Raw genomic sequence first — 23,278 nt, 5'->3', positions numbered from 1 at the left:
CATGTGAATCTTTGGATGAGTTTTTCTAGTTTGAGTTGGTTTTTTTTTTTTTTTTAAGATTTTATTTGTCAGAGAGAGAGGGAGAGAGAGCACAAGAAGGGGGAGCGGCCGGCAGAGAGAGAAGCAGGCTCTCTGCCGAGCAAGGAGCCCAACTCGGGACTCCATCCCAGGACCCCAGGATAATGACCTGAGCCAAAGGCAGACGCTCAACTGACTGAGCCACCCAGGTGTCCTTTAGTTAGTTTTTAACAATATTTTCTTAGGAGCATGCCCATTTCATCACAGTTTACACTTATTAGCATAAAGTCTTTGGTTTTGTTTCACTGGGAAATTCGGTCGGCCAAAAGGCAGATGACACTGCTTAGTCGCCAGCTATTTTGACCCATAAAAATGGCAGGTTCATCTGATTCAACCACATGCATACATGAGAGCACACAGCGGTTCGACGAATGGTCTAGAGAATGACCATAAAGCACTACACCTGTGTTCCCACCACCAGCTGGACAACCGCACTCCAAAGCCTCTGGGGTCCCTGTGTCCCCTCCTCCCCCCTCAACAGAGGCCACCACTACCCTTTCCTTGTTTTTCTTTATACTCTTCCCAAATATGCATTATCCCTAAACAATGTTTGTTAGTTTTGCATCCTTTGAACTTTATATAAATGGAATCAAAGCAGATGTATGTTCCTCTAACTTGTTGCTTTAATTCCACATTATATTTGTGCCATAATCCAAGTTGATGCATTCAGCCATACGTTATCCACTCTTAATTGTGGCATGCTTGCTTCGGCAGCCCATGTACTAGAACTGGAATGATACAGAGAAGATGGCTTGTTTTTGCCTCTGGTGCATTGTAAACAATGCTGCTGTGAGTTATTTGCATATGTGATCTGGTTTATTTGTAAAAGACCTTCTCTAGGATGTGCCCAGGAGTGACACTGTTAGGTCATAAACATGTAGATCTTTGACTCTACTAGATAATGCCAGATTGTTTTCCACAGTGGTTATACCAGTTTCCAGAGCACTGCCCCTCCCCTGCTGTGTACGAGCTCCTGCTGCCCCGTATCACTGCCAATCCTCGGGATCGTCAGACTGTTTCATTTCTGCCAATCCTCGGGAATAAAAGGATATTTCACCTTGACTTTGATTTACATTTCCACAGACCTTCTTCTTCTTCCTCTTTTTTTTTTTAAAGAGATTTCTTTATTACATACAGAGAGAGATAGAGAGGAAGGGGCAGACGGGGAAGGAGCAGTTTAAGCAGACTCTGCACTGATCGTGGAGTCCGACAAAAGGCTCGATCCCACGATCCTGAGATCACAATCTGAGCCGGAACCAAGAGTCAGGCGCTTAACCAACCGCTCCGCCCAGGTGCCTCTGCAGTTCCACAGACCTTCTGTTCTCACTTGATGGAGAGTAAGGTCTGGTCTTCTACAAGAGGTGGGGCTGAGATGTGAACATCTAGCAGCTTCTGTGTGTGTGTGTGTGTGTGCAATCTAGCAGCTTCTTACACAGATTTTCCATCAGTCCTCCTGTGCACCCCCACCACCATACATACATATTTTCTCTGGAGATATCCGGTGCTTCCAGCTCTTGTGCAAGCTAGCCCCTGCTCCTGGCTACCTCCTCCCTGCTGTTGGAAAGTTTGCTCTGGTCTCCTTTTTTTTTTTTTAAGATTGTATTTATTTATTTGACAGAGAGAGAGACAGCCAGCGAGAGAGGGAACACAAGCAGGGGGAGTGGGAGAGGAAGAAGCAGGTTCCCGGCAGAGCAGGGAGCCTGATGTGGGGCTCGATCCCAGGACTCCGGGATCATGCCCTGAGCCGAAGGCAGACGCTTAACGACTGAGCCACCCAGGCGCCCCTGCTCTGGTCTCTTACATCACTTAGTGCTCCTCCACCTCTTTCCCACCTTCTAAAACATTCTCGGTGGTGAACTTGTTCCTTTTTACACTTGTCATCCCTTACTGTCATTTTCATGGTGTTTTTAGAAGCAAGGACTGCACAGATGTTCAAGCTCCCCTGCTTTACATTGTACTTGACGTGGCTGTTCTATCTGTGGCTATATCCCTCTTTTCCATCCCAGGATCGTTTAGTTGTACATTCTCTCCTTTCATTCTTGCCAGAGACTGGTTTATTTTGCTAATTTCAGACAACAAACTTTTGGCTTTATTGATCTTTCTTTTTTCCATTTCATTAATTTATGCTGTCTTTGTGATTTCCTTTTTTCTACTTTCTCTGGGTTTATTCTGCTGTGGTTTTTCTAGCTTCCTGAATTGGTGGTCATCTTATTCTTTTTAAGGCTATACATTTCCTCCTAAGCACTGCTTGAGCTATGTCATATATGTTTTTTTTAAAGATTTTATTAGAGAGAGAGAGAGAGAGAGAAGAGTGAGAAGGGGAGAGCACGAGTGGGCGGGGGAGGAGCAGAGGGAGAGAGAGAAGCAGGCTCCCAGTGGAGCAGGGAGCCCAATGTGGGGCTCAATTCCAGGACCCCGGGATCATGACCTGAGCCGAAGGCAGCCATTTCACCGACTGAGCCACCCAGGCGCCCGTATTTGTTTTCATATGTAGTGTTTTCGTTGTAATATAATTCTTCTTGCACCAGTTATTTGGAAGCGTATTTTAAAATTTATGTTTGTACGTTAAAATTTCCAAACGTATGAGGGAACTTAATTTTAGTTTTATCATTGACTTAGGATTTTATTCTATTACAGTTTGAGAACATGATTTTGTACAATACCAATTCTTTTAGTATTTGTTGATATTTGTTTTGTGGCCTAGGACATAGTGAGTTTTCTTAAATGTTCAAGGTGAACTTGAAAAGAATCTGTAGTCTCTAATTTGGGGATGTCCATTAATGAAGCTTGTTCAATTTTTCCTATTGTCTTACATGCTTCATCTTCTTGAGCTACCATGTGCAGTGAGAAGCGCTGTAATTTATTGTGGTAAATGTACTAATTAAGTTTTCTTTTTACTGCTACTTTTTTGTTTGATACACATTTGAGGTTCTACCGTTAGGCAGGTGCACACATCAATGGCTAATGCTTTCGAATGAATTATTTCTTTAATTATGCAGTGGCCTCTTTTCTTCCTCATAATCATTTGTGCCCTGAGGTCTACTTTGATGTTAATTTCTCTCCACTAACTTCCTTGTGGACAGTATTTGCCGGCTATATCTTCCCATATGTATCAATTACGGTTTGGTGGCAGACCACAGAACCATCCTAACTATGCAAGTCAAAAAAAAAAAAAAAAGGATTTATCATCAGGTAGGGACAACTTCAACAATCTTGGGAAGAAAAGGAGAAACAGTTCCTAGCCCTCTGAATTTGACACCTCTCCTGGGATCAAGAACAAATCCTAACCCCCAAATTCAAGTAAAATGTAGGCTACTTCCCATCCCCCAGATGAAATGCCAGGCACCTCCTCCTTAGCTTGTCTCCTTCTATCTTCAACCACCAGCTGCCCCTCCTCCAGCCAAGGGTGCCATTGCCCACCTGGCCACCTAAGCCAGAGCCCAAGGGTCACCTTGACACCCATCTCCACTCCCCCCAGAATCTGAACCCGCCCCCCCACCTCCCGACTTTCTTCTAGTCTTTCTCTAATACGCCTGGGATTTCGAGCCTCAGACACCTTGCCTGGGCTGCTCCACCTCTATCACCTATCATCTCTCTTTCTATATCATCTATTATCTATCAATCATGTATCATCTAGCTATCATCACTCGCTCACTCAATCAATGTACCTGTCATCTACTATCTATAGATCTATTTTTTGAGGTGAAATTCACATAACATCAAATTAACCGTTTAAAGGGCACAATCTGGTGATATTTATTACAGCCATAATGTTGTGTAACTATCACCGCTACAGTTCCAGAACATCTCCCCAAAAGGAAACCCAGCCCCTGGCAACAACTCATCTGCTTTGTGTCTCTATAGATTTGCCTCTTCTGGACGTTTCCTACCAGTGAAATCACACAGTATGTGGTCTTCAGTGTCTGGCTTCTCTCACTCAGCGTCACGTTCTTACAGTTCATCCACATTGCAGCCGGGGTCAGAACCTCATTCTCGTTTTAGCCAAATAGCATTCCATTGTATAGAGAGACCGCACTTGGTTTATCCATTCATGTTGATGGACTTCTGGATTGTTTTCGCTTTTTGATGATCACCAACAGCCCTACTACGAACATTCACGTCTAAGGTTTTGATTGAACACCTGTTTTCAATTTTCTTGGGTTCAAGCCCAGGACTGAAGTGCTGGGTCCCGTGGACAAGGAGCCTCCAAACCACACCCCCCACTGCCTGCCACAGGCATAACTGCACGTTGTTTCCATTGCTGCCTCCGCAGTCAGTCCGGGCTCCTTGGCATGGCCCCGGTACCTCCCTTCCTCTGCCCTCCGCACTATGCTGACATCCTGTGTCTTGCTCCTGGTTCACCTCTGGGCTTTTGTGCAAGTGATCCCTCTTCGCAGAAGGTCTAGAACTGCTTCTTCCCTGTTCCTCTTTACCCCACAGGGTCGGGACTCATCCTCTGTGGCCACTCCTCAGCCCACTTCACAGCTCGCTGCTTTTCCCAGTGTCTCTCTGGAAGCTCTCATTGCATGAGAGACTGGCATCAACCCCCTCCTCTCCACCCCAGCACTGGCCCTGGGATTGGTCCAAAGTCCTATTTGCGCTTAGCCAGTATTTTTGTGAGATGTTGTTAAATCTACCTCCCCACCATGTCAGCTGGAGAATACGCTGAACTGTCTTTGGGTGGGGGCAGGCAACCTGATGCCCCTCCCCATCCCCCCCAAGCCCTGCCAGACAAAGAGGCCAGGAGGCAGGACTGCACCTTCCGGGGAAGGCGTTTACTGAGGGATTGAGGGATGCTCCCCAGCCAGAGGGCTGAGGACCTAGAAAGGCACATGCGGTGGCTGTGGTGGGGGTTTCCCTCTTAGGTGGCGGCTGGCTTTGCAGACACGGCTCCCCTGGCTGACCCCTCTTTGGCACTGAGTTGGGCACACAGGTGCTCTCATGCCCGGCAGCCCCAGCACCTGTTTCCCCCTTCAGTGGGCCTGTACCCCCCCCACCCCACGGAGGTGGCTGGCAGTGTAGGCTGGTGGGGCAACAGGCGGCTGGGGGCTGGCTCAAGGGCTAGGTCACCTGTGGGAGGACCATGGCCCAGGCCGCCTTCCCTGCTGGCAGGGTGCTCGTGTTGGCAATTGAGATGGCTCCAAACAGGAATCCAATAAGTTAGCTTGTAGAAGGAAAGAAGGCTAGGGGCCAAGAAGGTCAGGGGCTACATTCTTACTATCGCTCGCTAAGAAATCCTTCCTCCCGCGGGCTCTTGGAGACTACTGGCAGGGAGAAGGGGTGCACGCAAGGGGCCCTGTCTGGCTGTGGGTCCTGTTTGGCTGTTTCTACGGCAGGAAGGGTGTCCCGTGGGATGGGAGCCTCGGTGGGCCATTTGGGCGGTAGCCATGGATGGCCCGTAGGGTCTCCAAGGGACTGAAGATGAGGGAATAAGAGGGACTGCAGCGTCAGGAGAGCGGGGCTCCCCACACGCAAGACTCCACACAGACTGGCTGGCGGTGGGCTGGGGGCTCACCCCCACCCCTTCCCGCTCCTGGAAGAGAAGAAAGGACCACCTGCCCCACCCAGGGAAGGGGGCCCAGGGACAGGCATGTGGTTTTGTTGGCAGTCCTCTAGGCAGGGCAGGCCTGCGGCCAGGAGGCCTGGGAAGGAAAGGCATGCAAGGTAGGCCTGTGGCAGGGCTGGGTGTGGGGGTGGGTGGGCAAGTGCTGCTGTCGCCTTCACGTGATCCCAGGGCTCAGGGGGGAGCAGCACCCTGGAGGACCCCGGAGCCTTGGCCCAGGATCTGGCAGAGCTCCTGGAGGCGCCGCTGCATCTTGGGAATGCCCGCCAGCTGCTGCTCAAGCCGCTGCTTCTCCTCAGTCAGGCTCAGGCGAGCGGCGGAGTCTAGCTTCTCGAACTTCCAGCCACCCTCCCCATCGAACTGCAGCAAGTGCGTGTGGTACTTCCTAGGCCAGGAGAGGGACAGGAGCTGTTCAGCGGGAGACACTTGCCGGGCGTCTGACAGCAGCACTGCCCCCTCCCCGGCCGCCAAGCAGGCAGGGTGCTCCGTCCTCTCAACTCCATGTGGGAAGGGCAGGCACCTACCAGAGGGAGGGCCGGTGGGTGATGGAAAGCAGGGCAATGCCAGCATCCTTGGCCGCCTGGAAGATCTTGCCTTCCACGTCGATGCTCACAGCGCTGGTGCACTCATCCAGGAGGGCGTACTTGGGCCTTGGGGGTGGGCAAATGCACTAGGCTGTGGACCCTCCTTCGCAGAAGCCTTGGCCTGTACCACCCCGCCCCCACTGTGGGAACCCCGATCTCCGTACTGATTCTGCTTCTTGTGGCTGGGCCCAGGCTGGGGTGAGGCCTCCTAATGGCCGCAGGGCACCTGGCTGTCCTAGTCAGTCCCCTGGGAACACCCAGGCTGCCCTTTTGTCTCTGCTGCTGGCTCAGTGCTTGCGGGAGCCCGCCCGCTGCCTGCCAGCCTGGCTCACCTGTGGTAGAACATGCGGGCCATGCCGATTCTCTGCTTCTCACCCCCCGACAGCACATCCTTCCAGTCGCACACGGCCTCCCAACCTAGGCAAGGGACAAGGGGCTTCTGTTCACTTCGGCAAGGGCAGGGCTGCACCTGCACAGGGCCCAGACCCAGGGGCAGCGGGAGGGGCCGAAGAGACTGGTGAAAGTGGGATATGGGGCATATGTGACTTTGGAGAAGGCTGGCCCCAGGGTCTACATGCCCTGGATGCTTATCTATCTGGAGATGATACTTTAATAGTCAAAAAAGACTTGCGAGCAGAATTGTGTCCCCTCCAAAAAAAGGTATGTGGGCATCCTAGGCCCTAGGGCCTCAGAACGTGACTTTATTTGGAGACACGGCCTTTAGAGAGGGGCAGTTATCACGAGGTCACGAGGGTGGGCCCCAATCCAACAGGACCCGGGTCCTTACGTCAAGGGCAAAACTGGAAACAGACGCGCACAGGGAAGGCCACGTGAAGACACAGGGAGAAGGCTGCCATCTACACGCCAAGGAGACAGGCCTGGGGCAGCTCCTTCCCTCGTGGCCCTCAGAAGGGACCGACCCTGCCAACTCCTGGCTCTTGCACTTCCCGCCTCCAGAACGGGGACACAAGACATTTCTGTTGCTTGAGCCACTCTGGTACCTTGTTGCGGCAGCCCCAGCAGGCGCCTACAGGACCTAAGAAAGTGCTAACAGAGAGCCAGCCAATGCTTCCATACGTGGGCAGCAGATGGTCATGGCAGAGCCTCTCCAGAAGGCTTCTCACCTGTAGGGCCTGGGTGCTTGTGTCATTGCCTGGTGCCACTGCCTCAGCAAGTCTGAGCAGAAACGACTCGGTGTGTCCTACCTCTGCTCTGTCTTCCCGTGGGACCAGAAGTTTTGTCAAGGCACGTGGTCACCCACAAAAAAGACTACTCCGTAGCTTGCTTTGAGGTGAGGTGTATGGACCATGGAACTGAACTCTGGCCAATGTGTGTATAAGTGTGTTCCACACGTGTCAGCTTCTGGAACTTTCTTTAAAAGACAGATGGCAGGTACCCTTGCCCCTTCACCCCTTCCTCACTTTCTCCATTCCATGGCCTGGGATGTGATGTGATACGCAGAGCAGTCATCTTAGATCACGAAGTGACTTTGGGAATGGAGGTCACATATAGCTGAGCGACCTGAGGGGCCTTCACAGAGCTGGGCTGCCTCTGTCAACTGTGGTCTGCTTTCCTCAGGACTTTTATGTCACAGTAAGATAAACCTGTAAATGATTTGAGCCACTGTTGGGGGGAGGGGGTTCTGTTATTCCCAGCTGAACTCAATGCTAATATGCTGTGATGGTAGGACCCAGGGGCCCAGGGCACTTAGGGGTGTCCTGGAAGACAGGAGGACGGGTGCACTCCCAGGTGCAGGGTGGCTGGTCAAGCTCCCCCTAAGTGATGGAGGCAGGAAGTTGAACCCTGCTTTTCAGATTTCACTAAAAAAATTGACTCCAGCCCCACCTTGTTCCCCCCCCCTGCAGCTGAGCTGCTCTCCCCTCCTCCCCCACTCTGGGCACAGCGGGCATTTGCAGACAAACCTGATAAGCCCCTGACCAACGCCTTCTCTTGCTACCAGCCTTCCCTCCAGTCCTACAGTGTCCTTCCCAGGGGATGTCACCTCCTAGGCTCCAACCAAGTACCCCCTCTGGCTCTGTGCTGCCTCCCACGCTAGAGGCCCTCCGTACATACACCCCGGGTTCACCCTTTCCCCAGCGGCCCTGCTCACGCCCAGGGTCTGTCCCCTTGCTAAAATGTGACGCCGACCTGTCACTTCCCTGCTTAGAGCCTTCCAAAAGCTTCCTTCACTGTCAGGGAAAGCCTGGGCTCTCCTCACCTGGCCCACAGGGCCGTCCCTGCTACTGAGCCCCAGAGCCTGGAGAGGGTGTCCGAGGCCGGAAGTGAGCACCCCCACTGGATGTCTTCTGCTGTGCCTGGCCTCCCTTGCCTAGTGAGCTCAGGGCTCCCCTGATGGGTGGGGCTTTCCAGGGCACCTAGCACTTTGGACTTCTGGATGTCGGGATTATCTTCATCCCTCAGGGGCCAAGAGGGAGGCAGGGGCAGGGGTGCCAGCAGGTGCCCCAGCTGAGTCTTGGGACAAAGGGCAATTGACCGATGGCTCCCCTCCCGGCGCTGACGGGTGAGATGGGCCACGTCTTCCCTACCTCCTTCCCGCTGCAGGATGTGGTTCAGGTGCACGATGTCCAGAATGGCTTCCAGGTGCTGCTCCGAGTAGCCTTTCCTTCTCATGTCCTCCACGGAGTCTGGGTAGATCACCTGGTCCCGCAAGGAGCCCACGGACATGTAGGGCCTGCAGGAACGCCACGTGTCAGGAAGGGCAGGCCAGGCCCTGCTTCCCTGCCGATGCCCTGTGCCTGAGCAGGCTCTGTCACGGGCCCTGGCTGCCGGGGGCAGGGCCAACTCGAAGCCCGCAGATCCCCACCACAAGCCCCCTGCACGCACACCACACACTGTGCACACGCCCCCCTCCCACATGCACAAGTGCGTGTGCACACATCAGGCACGCTCACACATGTGCAACACACACCCACACCATACACCACATGTGCGCACACACGTCACGGCTACGAGGCTGCTCGGTGAGCAGGGCCACGGCCGGAGGGCAGGTGGAGGCACTGCCACCCCTCGGACTCCGGGGGGCAGAATCTCGCTATCCTCTCCTGACTCCCCGGGCTCCGCCCCCTCACCTCTGAGGGATGTAGAACATGCGCCGCGGGGGGGGCTTGTACAGCACGCCGCCGTACGTGGGCCACAGGCCGCCCAGGATCCGGAAGAGAGAGCTCTTGCCGCAGCCGTTGGGGCCTGTGATAAGCAGGTGCATGCCCTCTTCCACCTGTGGGGGCGATGATGGCAGCAGTGGGACCTGGTGGGGGGGCTGCGTGGACCTCCCTCCTCTCGACTGTGGCCCACACTTGGGTCCACACTCGGGCCGGTAGGTAGGCCACTCTTGGTCTCTTGGTAAGGGACAGCAGGGCCTGAAGGATGAGGTCTAGCATCCAGAGCCCTAACCAAACACCAGAGAGCATGGGGCCAGCACGACGAAGACCCCAGAAAGCCAATGTCACCCTCTCTCCCCTGCCGTCCCACCTCACTAGGACTCCCAGCGTCTCCGCTTCCCCAGCAGAGTTGCTCTCCCTTGAGGAATTGTCTCAGGAAAGGTGCTTTCTTTTGAGTTTGAGGCGGACAGTACAAACCCCCAACTCTGTCTGTTCCTAATGCCCAGCCAGTCCTCCTGTCCCCGTGGGCCTCTCGCTGTCCCCACAGGTACTAGGGCGCTGGGCCTCAGGCTCCTCAGTGAGCAGATTACATGGTGCCCGCTGGTCTTATGGAAATGCCTGCTGTAGGAAAAAGGCCAGATGAGCTTGGGGGGACTGTGCAGGCAGGAGGGGGTCAGGCGGCAGGGCACTTGGGGCACAGCCCCCCCATCACCATGTTCAGTTCCACTCTCAGTGACACTACTGTGCAGTCCCCACGACGCCTGAGTGAGGCGGCGTTATGGATTGAGCGGTCCCCCCTACCAGATGCGTGTTCGAGTCCTCACCCCCAAGACCTCAGAATGTGACCTTATTAGGAAAAATAGTCTTTGCAAATGTACTTAGTTAAATTTAGAGGAGGTCATCCTGGAGTGCGGTGGGCCCTTAATCCAATGTGACTGGTGTCCTGATCAAAAGGGGTCATTTGGGGGCACCTGGATGCCTCAGTCAGTTAAGCATCTGCCTTCGGCTCAGGTCATGATCCCAGAGTCCTGGGATCGAGCCCCGCATCAGGCTCCCCGCATCGGGCTCCCTGCTCGGCGGGAAGCCTGCTTCTCCCTCTCCTACTCCCCCTGCTGGTGTTCCCTCTCTTGCTGTCTCTCTCTCTGTCAAATAAATAAAGTCTTTTAAAAAACAAGGGGGGGTCATTTGGACACAGAGACATGTACACAGGGAGAGAAGGCCAAGATTGACATGAGGCTTCTGCAAGCCCAGGAACACCACTGATGGCCAGTAAAGCACCCAAACTGGGAGAGGCCTGGAGCAGACTCTCCCGCAGTTCCCTGAACACCAGGAGAGAAGCCACTTCTGCTGTTTGAGCCCCTCACTTTGTGGTCCTTTGTTAGACTCTAGAGGCCCTCTCGGGGGGCAGGGGGGATTGGGCCTCCCTCCTCCATGATTGATGTGCAAGGGCCAGTATGTCAGTCCTGGCTCTCTGCCAGTCAGCACCCCGGCAGCCTCCCTGGTCCCCTTCCCTGTGCCTCTCCCTCTTCTGCCAACCTTCTTGCCCCACCACCTAGTCGATCATGACTGGAAACCGCTCCCCTGTCTTCCCCAACATCTCCCAGAACCAGAGCCTGGCTTCGGCCTCGCCTCCCACCCCTGCTCTTCTGTCCCAGTCACCCCTCCTCACCTGGCCTTGCTCCCTCACCAGCTGTGCCCTGGCGAGCCAGGGCCCCTGGTCTTTGCCTACTTGGCTGCCACAGGGCCTGCAGGGAAATCGTTCGCCTTGGATTAACCAGCCATTGGTGGCTCCCTGCCACACCCCAAGAGTGACCATGGCCAGGGGCAACGGGGATCACACCACTGTCCCGTGCTGCTTGGGGTAACGAGATGTGCCTGGCCTCCAACTGGCTCTCAGGGCCCCTCCCAGCACAGAGGAAAGGAGCCTCCACTGGCACCACCAGACACTGACCCTCCACTCGCCTCTTCCCAGTTACTCCCTGCCCAGTCACGGCTCCAAGTGACCCAGCTCTGCAGCCAGGCACACAAGGCCCCTCCGGGACCCGGCCCCAGGGTCCCTCAGCTGCTTGCTCCGGCCACTTCACTGCCTTTCCTCTGCCCGCCTGCTGGGGGAGCCCTTCTTCCTCATCCTGCCCAGCTACCCTGAGGCTCCTGGGTGAAGCTTCAGGTGATCTCTACTCACCTCAGGGATGGGACCACCCTTCCTGTGGCCCCCACAGGATGCTGGGCAGCTGACTGGGGACCTTTGCAATACTTTAGGGGACCCAGTGTGGGGCCTTCCTGAGGGCAGTGCCCCTCCAACTTACCTCTGGTTCCCAGCGCCCAGCCCAGGGATGAATGAATGACTCCTTCTGGCTTCTGACACTGACCCCGCCCCCACAGGCCTCTCTGTCATTCCATCATTCCTTGACCCTGTCCGAAGCTCTGGGTAGGGACACAGGTGACTGGTGGGGGTTGGCCACCAGGGCTTCCTTTCCCGAGACAGCCTCTGTAGTGGCTGAGAGCCCTCCCAGTGGGCCAGGCTGGACCCAGCACACACCTACAGTGGGGGCTTCTTGAAGCAGATGGGTGGGACCCTAAGCCCAGGTCACTGGAGGAATCTACTACCCCATAGTTGGAGTTGAACCCGAGTCCCCAAGTCCTGGGCTTCTTGGGGATGGGGGTGGGAGGTGGCAATGATGGGGCCAGGGCTAGGAGCCCTTGGGTGCCCCTTGGCCACCCTTGGTAATCTCTAGTCACTTTTATGACTCTACTGTGACAGAACCAACAGTCAGAGACACGTTGGCATTTCACCTGGACCTTAGCCCATCTGCCAAGTGGATCTGGGGAATGACAACGCACGCAGGCCCAGGAGGCTAGATACCAAGGGTTGGGGCCTGCAGATGCAGAAGGCCAAGCCCAGGGTCCTGTAGCTCAGACCAGCCCAGCCAGCACTCCTGGGTCAAGCAACAACCCCCCCAATCCCCCACTTGACCTACCCTGATATTGAGGCTGGCCACCACCACCTCTCCCGTGGGCGTGATGATGGGGATGTTCTCACAAATAATTCCCTGTTCCACATCTACCACTTGGCCTGGAGAGAGAATGCAATGAAGGAATAGAGGGAGCAGGAGCACCCCTTCTGCCTTCTGGTGGATTCCACGTGCCCTCCCCCCCCAACAGCACACCAGTGTGTGGTCCGGGGCCCCTTGGGAATATGATGGGTCTTCCATGAGCCTATTCCCAAAAAGTGTCTGGTGCTGTGCTCTGGGCAGGGGAGGGGCAACATCAATTCTCTGGCTTCTGGAACCTGAGACATGGAGTCCACCCTTGCTCGGTAAAACCCTCGGCTCCTGGCACTACTTTAATGGAGGCTTTGACACTTGGGCCCCTCTTCCACAGTACCCTGTCCCCTGCTGTGGTCTTGAACTTTCTCTTGCTGCCCACATGGGAGAGTGGTCCCCTCTACTCAGGGACTGCATCTTTTGCAAACAGAAATTGAGAGAAATGTCAGCCAGAGCCCTGGGAAGGCACTGGCAAGTGAGGGGGTTGGCTAGCAGCTACTGCTGTGGGAAAGAAGGCTGCAGGGGCCTCCCTGGGGCACAGCTCAAAGATCCTGCCCTCTGGATGGGGGTGTCTGTGGGAAGGGTGCCCTTACCTCGGATCTGCAGGAGCCCTTCTACACGGACACCAGACCTCGCCACAGCCCCAGGCCCTGCCTGAGCATCCTCCAGCTCCCCGGGCCTCTTGAAACGGCAGTGCTGGACATCTTCGAATACCTGGAACATCTCGTGTACTCGGGCTGTGTAGCCGGCCAGCTCTGTCACCTGCGGGGAGGGTGGCCCTGGTTCAGATGCTGCCAGCGGTGGGGAGGGGAGGCGCGGTGGGGGGCAGCGCTGGGCTGGGGTACCTCCTTGTAGGATGACATGATCCGCTCGATGGCATCCGCGGCAGCCGTGAGGAGGTTGCGGGCAATAGTGAAGGCCTCTGTGCGCTCGCTCACGAGCTCTTCCTCCTTCATCTCCAAGGCCGCCTTCTTCACTGCCTCTGAGTCTACAGAGCATAGCAGAAAGGAGGGGACCGGGGAAAATCAAAATGGACTCACTAGGGGAAAGACAAGTCTCTCCAGCAGATGGTGCTGGGACAACTGAGTATCCGCTTGCAAAAGAATGACCCTTACTTCACACCACCTACAAAAGCTAACTCATGTAAGAGCTAAGACTATAAAACTCTTACAAGAAACTGGCCATAAGTCTTTGTGAGCTAGGATTATGCATGGCTCCTTAAATATTACGCCAAAATCACAGGCAACAGAAGAAAAACAGATAAATGAGCTTCACCAAAATTAAAACTTTTCGGGCATCCAAGGGAACCATCCAAAAAGCGAAAAGACAACCTACAGACTAGGAGAAAACATCTGCAAATCACATACCCGATAAGGGTCTCGTATCCAGAATATGTAAAAACAACCAAGAGAACCCAATGAAACCATGGGCAAAGGATCGGAACAGACGATTCTACTGTATTTCCTAGATCTCCAGACGGCCAATAAGCACAGGAAAAGACGCTCAATGCTATTAGTCATCAGAGAAACGTAAATCAAACCACAATCATATATTGCTTCACATCCACTAGGATGGCTGGTGGGGCTGTAAAATGGAGCAGCCCACGTGGAAACCAGTCTGCCAGTTCCTCAAAAAGTTCAACAGAGTTACCATGGGCCCCAGTAATTCCATTCCCTGAGAATGCATCCATGAGAAACAAAAAATACACGTTCACATAAACACTTGGACACAAACGATCATGGCAACACCATTCATAATCATCAAAAGGTGTAAACAACCCAAATGTCCATCAGTGGACGGATGGATAAAGAAACTGCGGCACGTGTACATAGTGCAGTATTATTTGGCCGTCAACGGTGGTGATGTGCCAATTCATCGTACAACATGGGTGAACCTTGAATGCGTGACGCTGAGTGAAAGAAGGCCGACACCAAAGGCCACAGATCATGTGATTCCATTCATATGAACTGTCCCCGAGAGGCCGATCCACAGCAACAGAAAGATAAGCAGGTGCTGGGAGCTGGGAAGTGCTGGGGAGGGAGTGACTGCTAATGAGTCCAGGGTTTCTTTTTGGGGTGAAGATGATGTTTTGGACTTAGTGGTGATGGTTGCATAATTTTGTCAATATATTAAAAACCACTTAATTGTACACTTTAAAAGGCTGTATGGTATGTTAATTACATCTCAATAATCTGGATAAGAAAACGAACCATTAGGGATTTGGCTTTTTTTTTTTTGGCACAAGCAGCTCCTTTCTCCTAAACTGCCCTTGCTCTCTATCTTACACTGATGACGGTCCAATGCCCAGAGATGCTGTACCCCCGAGTCTTTCAACACGAATGTCCGTTTTGGACCTCCACTGCTATCCCCATTTCTCCCTCATCCCGTCCCTCGACACTGTATTCTGTGGCCTCTCTGAGAACGGCCTTGGTTGACGCCCCTTTTTCTTCCTGGGAGCCTGTTTCTGTCTTGACTTGCTTTTCTGTTTCAGTCTAGACCCTGCGGTTGCTCACTTCAATCAACTTCTGTCAGTGGTTTTGACTCCCTTGACTCTTAGAGCTCCCAGGAACAGGGCTTTCCCACAAAGAATGTTCTGGAAATGGTGATGGGGAGCGAGGGGGTGGCTGACTCTGAGGGTCTTAAGGTGTGGGAGAGTGAGCAATGCCCACTGGGGTATCCAGGGGAAGCTGAGGCTCCTGGGGCCAAAGTGGTAGGAAGGAAGGTCCTGTGAAGGGCCCAAGGACTCTATCCAGAGGCATCTGTCAATTCAAAGTGAAAGCTTTAGGGATATGATGGCAGGGGTGGGAAGGGACAGGAAGCCAGCTCAGGGCAGATGGCCTCCAGGGCAGTACTGGGTGGAAAACGCATGGGATGGATGGTCTGACTGCCTTGCATTACCTTTTCTTGGGCCTGGCCCAGGAATCCAGGGAACAGAACCAGGGGTGGGGGGCGGTAAATCCTGACAGTTTATGGTCCTGGGCTTGCCTTCCCACTGTGCCCACAGGGACATAGCCCCCCAAAGGCAGGGGGAACATAAGCTGTCCTCCCCAGATGTCCTAAAAGCCGGAGAGTGACTGTACACAAAGGGAAAGGGTTTTCAGTTGCTGGGGGCATCCTGGCAACAGCTGGCACCTCCCTAGAGACAGAATTGACTGCCTTCTGTAGGTTCCCTCAGAGACTCAGGCAGCTAAGACCAGGGCCCTGCGGCAGGACACCAGGCAGCTGTCCACCACAAGGCAATTCTTCTTCTGGGCCTTCCAGCCTTGCAGCTCCAGCAGGCCAGAAGCGCAAAGGTATCTAAATTTTCCCCAACTGGTAAGTGTCTGCCTCATCCCATAGGTCCCCAGGGCTCTCATTCTCCTCGAAGCACCCAGAGCCCTCACTAGCCACCGGGTACTGGGGACACAGCAAGGACAAAACAGACAAAAATCCCTGCCTCCATTGAGCACACACAGCCGAAAGCGGCAGAGTGACAATGAACTATATAGAGAAGTAAAGTAGACAGGATGTTCGGCTTCGGGAAGGGGAAGGGGATGGCAGGGGCGGCGGTCTTGTGGGAGGAAAGAGCGTTCCCAGCAGAGCTGGCAGCACTTGCAAAGGCCTGGGGGCAGAAGCAGTGCTTCAGGGGGATAACACGGAGGCCAGTGAGACAAAAGTCGAGTGAGCAAAGGGGGCAGGAGTGTTTCACAGTTTCACAGGTAACTCACTATAAAGGGCCACGTGGCCAGGGACTAGAGCTCATGCTTCTTTGAATTGCCCAAACAGTCTGGTGTAGCAGAGGTTCCAGAAAGGCCTAGGCTTTCACAGGAGAGGCCTCGGGGACTAGATGGGCCCCAAGGCCAGTTAGAGAGGAGAGTAGCTGCAGGCACTTCCTCACAGAAATCACAGGTAGGTTTCCTCGTGGGTGGATTCCCATGCTCCAGGCCAGGGATGCTGACTGGGTCTGTCACCTGTGCCTAAATCAAGGCCACCCTTTATGTAAGGCCTTCCAGGTGGAAAGTAATAATCCCCCTCCAGTGAGATCCTTTCCCTTGGGGGCCACCCAGAGAAGGACAGCGGAGGGTACAGAAGTCCCAAGGTAGAGACACAAATAGGGAGAGAATCAGAGAGACTTCAGCTCTGAAACAAGTCAGGCTCTCTCTCTTTATATGCAATTGAAAACCCTCTTACTGGGCCCCTGGGTGGCTTAGTCAGTAAGGCATCTGCCTTCGGCTTGGGTCATGATCCCAGGCTCCTGGGATCGAGTCCCACATTCGGCTCCCTGGCATCGGGGGCTCCTTGCTCAGCGGGGGGACTGCTGCTCGCCCTGCTTGTGTGCACGCGCTCTCCCTCTCTCTCTCTCAAATCAATAAATAAAATCTTAAAAAAAAATAAAACCCTCTTACTACCAAATTTTGCATAAAGTATAACACCTTTAATTTTTTTATTTTTTAAAATATATTTTATTTTTTTAAGTAAGCTTGACACCCAGCATGGGGCTCCAACTCATGACCTGGAGATCAAGAGTCTCGCGCTCCACCAACTGAGCCAGTCAGGTGCCCCAAAGTGTAACACCTTCTCAAGCAGAACTGTGCTCCAAGGAAAGCAAAGGAAATTTCCAGGAGCACAAAGAGAAGCTAGCAACCAGGTACTCCTGTGAAATCTCCAGACACGGGAGAAGAAAGGGAAGTTTCTCTTGTGCAGCTGGGGCTCTAGGTGCACTAAACCAAAGGTCTCCTTTAACAATCTGTAATTATGTGTCTGGAGTTCAAATCAATACCGCCTCCAAGTTCAGGAACCCCTCTTCCTCCAGCTGAGAAGCTAAGGTAAAATGGCCTCCAAGTGGTTAATTAACTGGGTGGACATACGTGGCCCAAACAAAAGCGAATACACACTGTGCTGGGGAATGACCCCTCCAGTTGAGCCACTCAGGGTTCCCGGGAAGCCTCGTTGCAAAACCCACAGGGAAACAATCCACCATGAATGAAGAGCAGCAGATGGAAGATAAAGAATTCTGATAATCAAATATTTGGCTAGAGACCATGGAGCATAAAAAGGAGCAGTCCAAAAGATGAGAAAATCAGACACTCACGAAAACAGTTTAAAATTCCTATTTGAAAAGAAAAATGTCTGTTTTCACATTTCTGTGCAAAAGAGAAGCAAATAGAACTTACAGAAATAGTAAAAAAAATAAAAAGAACTTGTAGAAATAGTCACTGAAATTTTAAAAAAATTTCAAATCAGATGAAGCTGAAGAGAAAACTGATGGACGAGAGAGCATAAAAGATCTGCGGAGATCGCCCCGAATTCAGCACGGTGCTGGGTGAGAGACGGCCAACTGGTGAAGAATTCCAAAGGGGAGAGTGAGAAGAAAAGAGTAAAAGGACAAAACCGAGGCAATATTTGAAAAGATAACAGCTGAGAATTTTCCAGAATGATGGAAAAAATCTGAATATATGAAGGCCATACAACAAATCTCAAGCAGGACAAACAGAAACCTACAGGTAAACACTTCATAGGAAAACTGCAGGACGCCAGAGAAGAAAGTCTAACCAGAGAGACAATGCAGGCCACGGGGAGGGGGGGCACTGAAGCTGATAACAGATTGTCCAACAGAGACAATGGGATAGTGTCAACAGCTGAGAGGAAGTAATTGTTCACCTGACTCCCACTAAACTTTAGTTTGGGAAAGGAGTAAAATAAAGATGTTTCAGACGACAAAATAATCTCAAAGTTCCCATGACGAAAGCCTTCCAGAAAGAACTTCTAGAAGATACCTATCTGGAAGAAAGTAACTGGGCTGTGGAAAATGACCCGTGAGCAAAAAAACTGGTAACCAGACGGGTGAATTTAAACACACAGCGACCTGATAAAGCAATAGCCAGGCATAAAAAGAGCAGGAAAGCAAACTTGACGCTAAGGTCCATCCAACATCAGCATCGCTGGTCCCTGAGTTAGAATGTTCTAAAGGCTAGGTGGAGGAGGAGCTACTGATTAACAGGGACTCTTCACAAGTGTGCGTGTTAACCTTGCAGAGGGCGACCACGAAAAGACTGCCAGTAGGGGGCCGAAATGGGAATCCTATGTCCCACTAGCTCAAGTGACAGGCAAGGTGGGCTTTCTGGTCTCCACTCACCCCCACCCCAGGCCTTAGGGCCAAGGTCTCTACCTGCTGCAACCTACCAGAGCTGTTGTTTAGGCACAGGAAAGCCAAGGCCCAGGCGATGAAGGAGCTGAAGCTATTTTCCCATCCTCCCAGTCCCAGGTCGCAGGGAACCAAGGCCAGGACGGGGTGGGCAAGGGTGCGTGTGTCTGAGGAAGGGACACAGGGGCTTCCTGGCTCCTAGTCCCCAGGCTCAGCTGAATGGTACCGAGGAGTGTGAGATGCTGTCAAGGGAAGACACATGCCGAGCAGAGGGCAACCAGGAGCTCTAGGAGACTGTGACATTTGCTGAGCTCAGGAGATCAGCTAAGGGCCTCACGGCCCTAGCAGAAGAGGCAGGCAGGTCAGCCCAACACCAGGGCCGCCCAAGCCTACAGCACTCGGTAACCCAGGAGGACAAGAGAGGGTCCCCGCCCCCGCCCCCTTGGCGGCCATGGCTCTCACCTGACTCTGAGTAGCCGGTGGCGGTGATGATGGGCACGGCCACCATGAGCAGGCCCGAGGCGCTCCACACATACTTCATGAGGAACTGCTCCAGCATGATGTACCACAGGCGCTCCAACAGGATGAGGTTAATCTGTGAGGCCAGGTCCTGGTAGGAGTGCTGCAGCAGGGCTAGCTCCACCTGCAGGGGCGAGGGCGACAGAGCAAGACCAAGGGGCCTCGTGGTGACTACTGCGGGGGCTGCAAGAGTCTCCAAGCGCGGCTCACACACGCTATGTCATTTGATGGCCAGGACGAGGTCAAGGGCTGGGGGTTACAACTGGGCCATATTGACAGGGGCCAGTTCTCAAACTTTGGGACTGCCTGATGTCCTAGTACCAGGGGACAGTCGCGATGAAGAGGGGACTCACCACCCCCACCTCCCGAGGCCCATTCCCATCCCTTCTTGCCACTACCTCTCTAGTTGGGACACTTACCGTGCCCCTCTCTTTGCCCTGCGCAGCTTCGGGACATCTTTGGGCAACTGCGGAGGGTTGCTAGCCTGAACTAAGCAAAGGGCAGCACAGGAAAGCAAAGGCAATACTTGGTTTTGAGTAACTTGGTTCCAGAATCTCTACTTTGGCCCCACCTCCCCAGCCTCCCCAAGGTTCCCCTGGATGAGGACCCTACACCGCACTCTCCCACAGAAACCTGCCCTTTCCCCCCATTCCCGCACAGGCCACACCACCTGTGGTCTCAGACTGCGGACAGCTGGGGAAAGGGGCTCCTGCACGGTCTGGAGAGGGGGACGGCAAAGGGAATGAAGGCACACCAGAGATGTCAGCAACTGGGTCATGGCAAGGTGGCCATTAGATTGTGGGTTTCTTGGCTAGTTACGGGGAGGGGGGGCGGGGGGCGTGCCCCAGCCCTTCCTACCACCCCCAGCTCAGCACAGCTGCCCAGCCTGGCACCATCTCCTTTGCCAAGTACTTTCACACCTGACTCTCCGCTTGACCCTCATCACATGCGACAGTATGTGTACTGTCACTTCCACGGTACAGGGGGCGCCAAAGCCCAAGAGGCGAAGGGACCTGCCCGAGCTCACACCACTTGGAGGTAGCAAGAGGTGTGCAATTTGGACCATCCTAGCAGAGCCACTAGGAGAGAACCAGATTCTCATAAATGAAGCTCTGACCTACTAAGAAAGGTTTACCTTGTTCTCAAGCCAGGAAGAGTTTGTATGTATATGTGCGCGCACGAATAAAATCTAAATCAGCCTCCTCAGTGAGATCTCAATGAGAACACAACACTGTGTTGTCTGCCCTCCAGCCAGCCGGTCACCTCTGCCCTAACCTGCTGAATGGAGCCTGGGCCAGTGTCCACAGGGACGCCGGCTGGTGGAACTGGGGCGAGCCACAGGCCTGCACAGTGTAGGCAATACACCCACCCACGAGGGCCCATCACCCCACACCGCTTTCCAGACCTTTAGCCGAGGTCAAAAGGCACAGGCTGTGGACATACACCGTGGCCCTCCTGCCCCCACCATCCAGGTCTGGCACATTGATTGGCTCTGCATTGAGTCCACCCCTGGTTCCTGAAGAGAGCACGCCTCCTCTGAGCACCCTGGCAATCCAGGCTCGTGCTGGGAGCTGGCACAAGTGCCAGCCGGGGCTGACAATGTAGCTGCGGGTAACGTGCCAAGCCCTCACCCAAGGCTGTGGCTGCCTGCCAAGGCCCTGCAGTCCGGCGTGTGGGAGAGGAGATGGGTTGTGGCTGCAGACCAGGCATTTTCTCCCAATCTGGAGCCCGGCCTACACCCGGGATGCCCCCTCTGCAGAGTTTAGGGACAAGCCTTTTTTTTTTTTTAAATCACAGCCTCTGCCCAATGTGCAGCCAATGAGACGAGGTCTGGGGACAAGAGGCCACCTGACAAAGAGAGGACACACAAGCCTTCAGGAGGTGGATAGCACTGTGCCCCTCCCTTGAGAAGCCCTCAGGAACCGAAACCGGAGTCACAGAGAGCAGGGCCGGAGGCAGCTGCAACCCCAGGCACGAGGAAGGGGAGGGGCTGAGTCGAGATAAAGGGAGCCATTGGCCTGGAGTAACCTTTCCCAGCGCCAGGCTCCCGGCAGGCCTGGCCCGCTGGGGAGCTGCGCGCCTGGAACCCAGGCGGAAGGGCGGCCATGCGGGGGGGTGGGGAGGGTGGCCGCTGGGGGGGGGCAGGAAGTGCGTCCTGCCGCGGTGGCGGCCTGGGCCAGGCATCCCCGGCCCCCGGGGCCTGGGGAGGCAGCTGAGCCGGTAGCCAGGCTGTCCTGTGGGCTCAGGCGGGGGAGGCTTTGACCCCAAGTACCTAGCACTGCCACCGCTGTGGCCGCCGCGCTGGGTGCTGCTCGTTAACCCCCGCTTGGGCTGAGTCACGCCCATAATGCCAGCCTGCCTGGCCCACCAGCTTGGCCAGATGCCGGCCTTCAAAGGGCCCGGGGGAGCCTAGGAGGGGCCAGGCAGCAGGCCGTGTCCCACTGCCCCTGCTTTCAGATATCAGGAGCCGCCTCCTGGCTGGCTGTAGGAGTGGAGCAAGCACAGGGCTCTACCATCTGAAACCGCTCGGATCTACAGCTCCAGGGCCAGGACAACCACACGGAGAGGGTGAGAAAGCAGAAGTGGCCTGGAGCGAGCCGGCAACCGGCCCAGGGCGGTCCCCACCCAGCCTTCCTGCTTCTCCATTTCTGAGCCTATGTCTGGGCTCTCCCAGGCCCTGCCATCCCCAGCCTTTTCATCTTCTGTGACCTCCCCACACCCCTGCCATTAGCCCCAGCCAGACCTGGGCTTTCCGTGCTGTCCATGGCTGCCTGCCCCCTGGCCTCCCAGCCACAAGCTTTCTTCTGTGCCCAGTACCCCGACCTGCCCCACCTCGTGGCCCCCATAGAAGGCGATCTCTTCTGAGTTGGCCACCACTCGAGAGTGCATGTAGCGCAGCTCTCCCTTCCTCCGCGCCTCCTCTGCCACCAGCTCGCCAAACTTGGGTGAGAAGGCTCGCAGCACGTTGGCTGTGAGGAACACAACGAGGCCAGCGATGGCCGAGGGCCAGGCTGTGCCGGCCCCACGGGAGCGGGCTGCTCGAAGCAGGGTGTAGGCGGTCACGGCAACATCCAGGAGCGGCTTGGTGAGGTTGGAGTAGAGGTGGGCCACGGAGGCAGCAAAGGCCACCACGTCCTCCGTCAGGGACTGGTCAGGGTTGCGAAGCCGCCCATCCATGTTGCTGACTCTGTAGTAGGTCTGCTGGGAGAAGTAAAGGCTGTAGGCATGGGCCACTAGACGGCTGCGGAAAGACAGGGCCAGCTGACCCTCTAGGTACCGGATGGCACTGTTGATGAAGGTGGCAGGGAGAGCGATGAGGAGCCACTGCAGGAGCTGCCAGCCGAAGGCCTGTGGGTCCTTGCGCACGATGCAGCGGGCCAGCCGACCGTCCAGGCGGGCCACATATACTGACAGGAAAGTCCGGCTCACCAGGGAGGCCGAGTGCAGCGCCAGCAGCCCCGTTTCCCGGCACAGGGTCCTGGGGAAGAGCAGCCGCAGGAGCCCCAAGAGCCGCTGTAAGAACACCCGGTTCACGCTAGCCTTAGCCGCTGTGGCCCCAGAGATCTCCTGCGTGGCCTCCCCTGCTGGTACCTGAGGGCCCCTGGTCGCAGCCAGGTATTGCCGCACCAAAGGGTAGATTTTGTGGGCTCCATAGGCTGTGAGGGCCAGGACCAGAGCTGTGCGCTTCAGCGTGGTCACCCGGGAGGACCGGGGGGTGGAGAGTACCGGCATGTCACCTGGGTTGGATGCACAGGGCTGGGACTGGTGCCTGAGGCAGAAGTCGAGGCAGGTGGCTGGAAGGGTTGTTGCTCTGACCCCCAGCTCCTTGTCTAGGCAACTGGAAACCTTGCAGTGGTCCCTGAGACTGTCGCGTTAGGCCACCGGGGCGGTGCTGGGGCCCCTGGTGCGGTGGGCTCAGGGCTCTCCAGGGTAGCGGCCTCTTCAGGCAGCCAAGGTGGAGAAACTTGTCAGGTCCCTAGCCCCTGGGGTCAGAGCCTCGGGGTGGGGAGGGTGTCAGCAGAGAGGGCGTCTCTTCCTCTCCACCTCCTTCTCCGCCTCCTCCTCTCTTGGTGGCGCCCCTCCCCGGGGCACCAGGCGCGTCCGTCCGCTCCGCAGCCCGGCTGAAGCCGACAGTGACTCCGCCACCCACCCCTCCCCAGGGGCGAGTCGGGGGGAAGGGGAGGAGGCGGAGGAGGGGCGGGAGGCGGAGCCCGGGTGCGGCGAGCCCCACCCCGTTCTCTCCCCAC

The 23,278-nt window shown here is 55.0% G+C and overlaps 2 protein-coding genes across 4 annotated transcripts in view; one reads left to right on the top strand and one right to left on the bottom strand.

Annotated features, from left to right (window-relative positions):
* Positions 1–3,802: 3,802 nt before the first annotated feature.
* On the bottom strand, positions 3,803–23,145 carry ABCD1 (ATP binding cassette subfamily D member 1). 2 transcript variants are annotated; one of them, XM_002929081.4, is made up of 10 exons: positions 21,864–23,144; positions 18,975–19,155; positions 13,234–13,376; positions 12,982–13,150; positions 12,323–12,417; positions 9,315–9,460; positions 8,772–8,917; positions 6,558–6,642; positions 6,166–6,291; positions 3,803–6,026 (listed from the first exon to the last, which is right to left on the bottom strand). In XM_002929081.4, exons 1-10 carry the CDS (start codon positions 22,761–22,763, stop codon positions 5,816–5,818), a joined length of 2,202 nt encoding a protein of 733 aa, XP_002929127.1. In that variant the 5' UTR covers positions 22,764–23,144; the 3' UTR covers positions 3,803–5,815. The 2 variants fall into 2 exon arrangements, with proteins under 2 accessions (XP_002929127.1, XP_019665330.1); XM_019809771.2 differs by lacking the exons at positions 3,803–6,026; positions 6,166–6,291; positions 6,558–6,642 and adding an exon at positions 7,649–7,829 and having other exon boundaries at positions 21,864–23,145.
* Positions 21,260–23,278, top strand: part of BCAP31 (B cell receptor associated protein 31) — a 31,230-nt gene continuing 29,211 nt past the window's right edge. The window contains exon 1 of one of the 2 annotated variants that reach the window (XM_034649936.1): positions 21,260–21,599. The gene's annotated coding sequence lies outside the window, so the exon portion shown is untranslated. The remainder of the gene's footprint in view (positions 21,600–23,278) is intronic. The other variant, XM_019809773.2, reaches the window with a different exon arrangement.

The sequence above is a fragment of the Ailuropoda melanoleuca genome, chromosome X, assembly GCF_002007445.2.
Source record: "Ailuropoda melanoleuca isolate Jingjing chromosome X, ASM200744v2, whole genome shotgun sequence".
NCBI classification, from domain to species: Eukaryota; Metazoa; Chordata; class Mammalia; order Carnivora; family Ursidae; genus Ailuropoda; species Ailuropoda melanoleuca.
This window is presented reverse-complemented; position numbering and strand designations above follow the sequence as displayed.

Excerpts from the sequence above, each read along its gene's own strand:
- ABCD1 (XM_002929081.4), bottom strand. The coding sequence starts at position 22,763 with ATGCCGGTACTCTCCACCCCCCGGTCCTCCCGGGTGACCACGCTGAAG. Across the intron at positions 13,377-18,974 it reads CACCGGCTACTCAGAGTCAG|ACTCAGAGGCAGTGAAGAAG; the intron begins GTGAGAGCCATG and ends TATGCTCTGTAG. Across the intron at positions 6,643-8,771 it reads CATCCTGCAGCGGGAAGGAG|GTTGGGAGGCCGTGTGCGAC; the intron begins GTAGGGAAGACG and ends TCCCTTGCCTAG.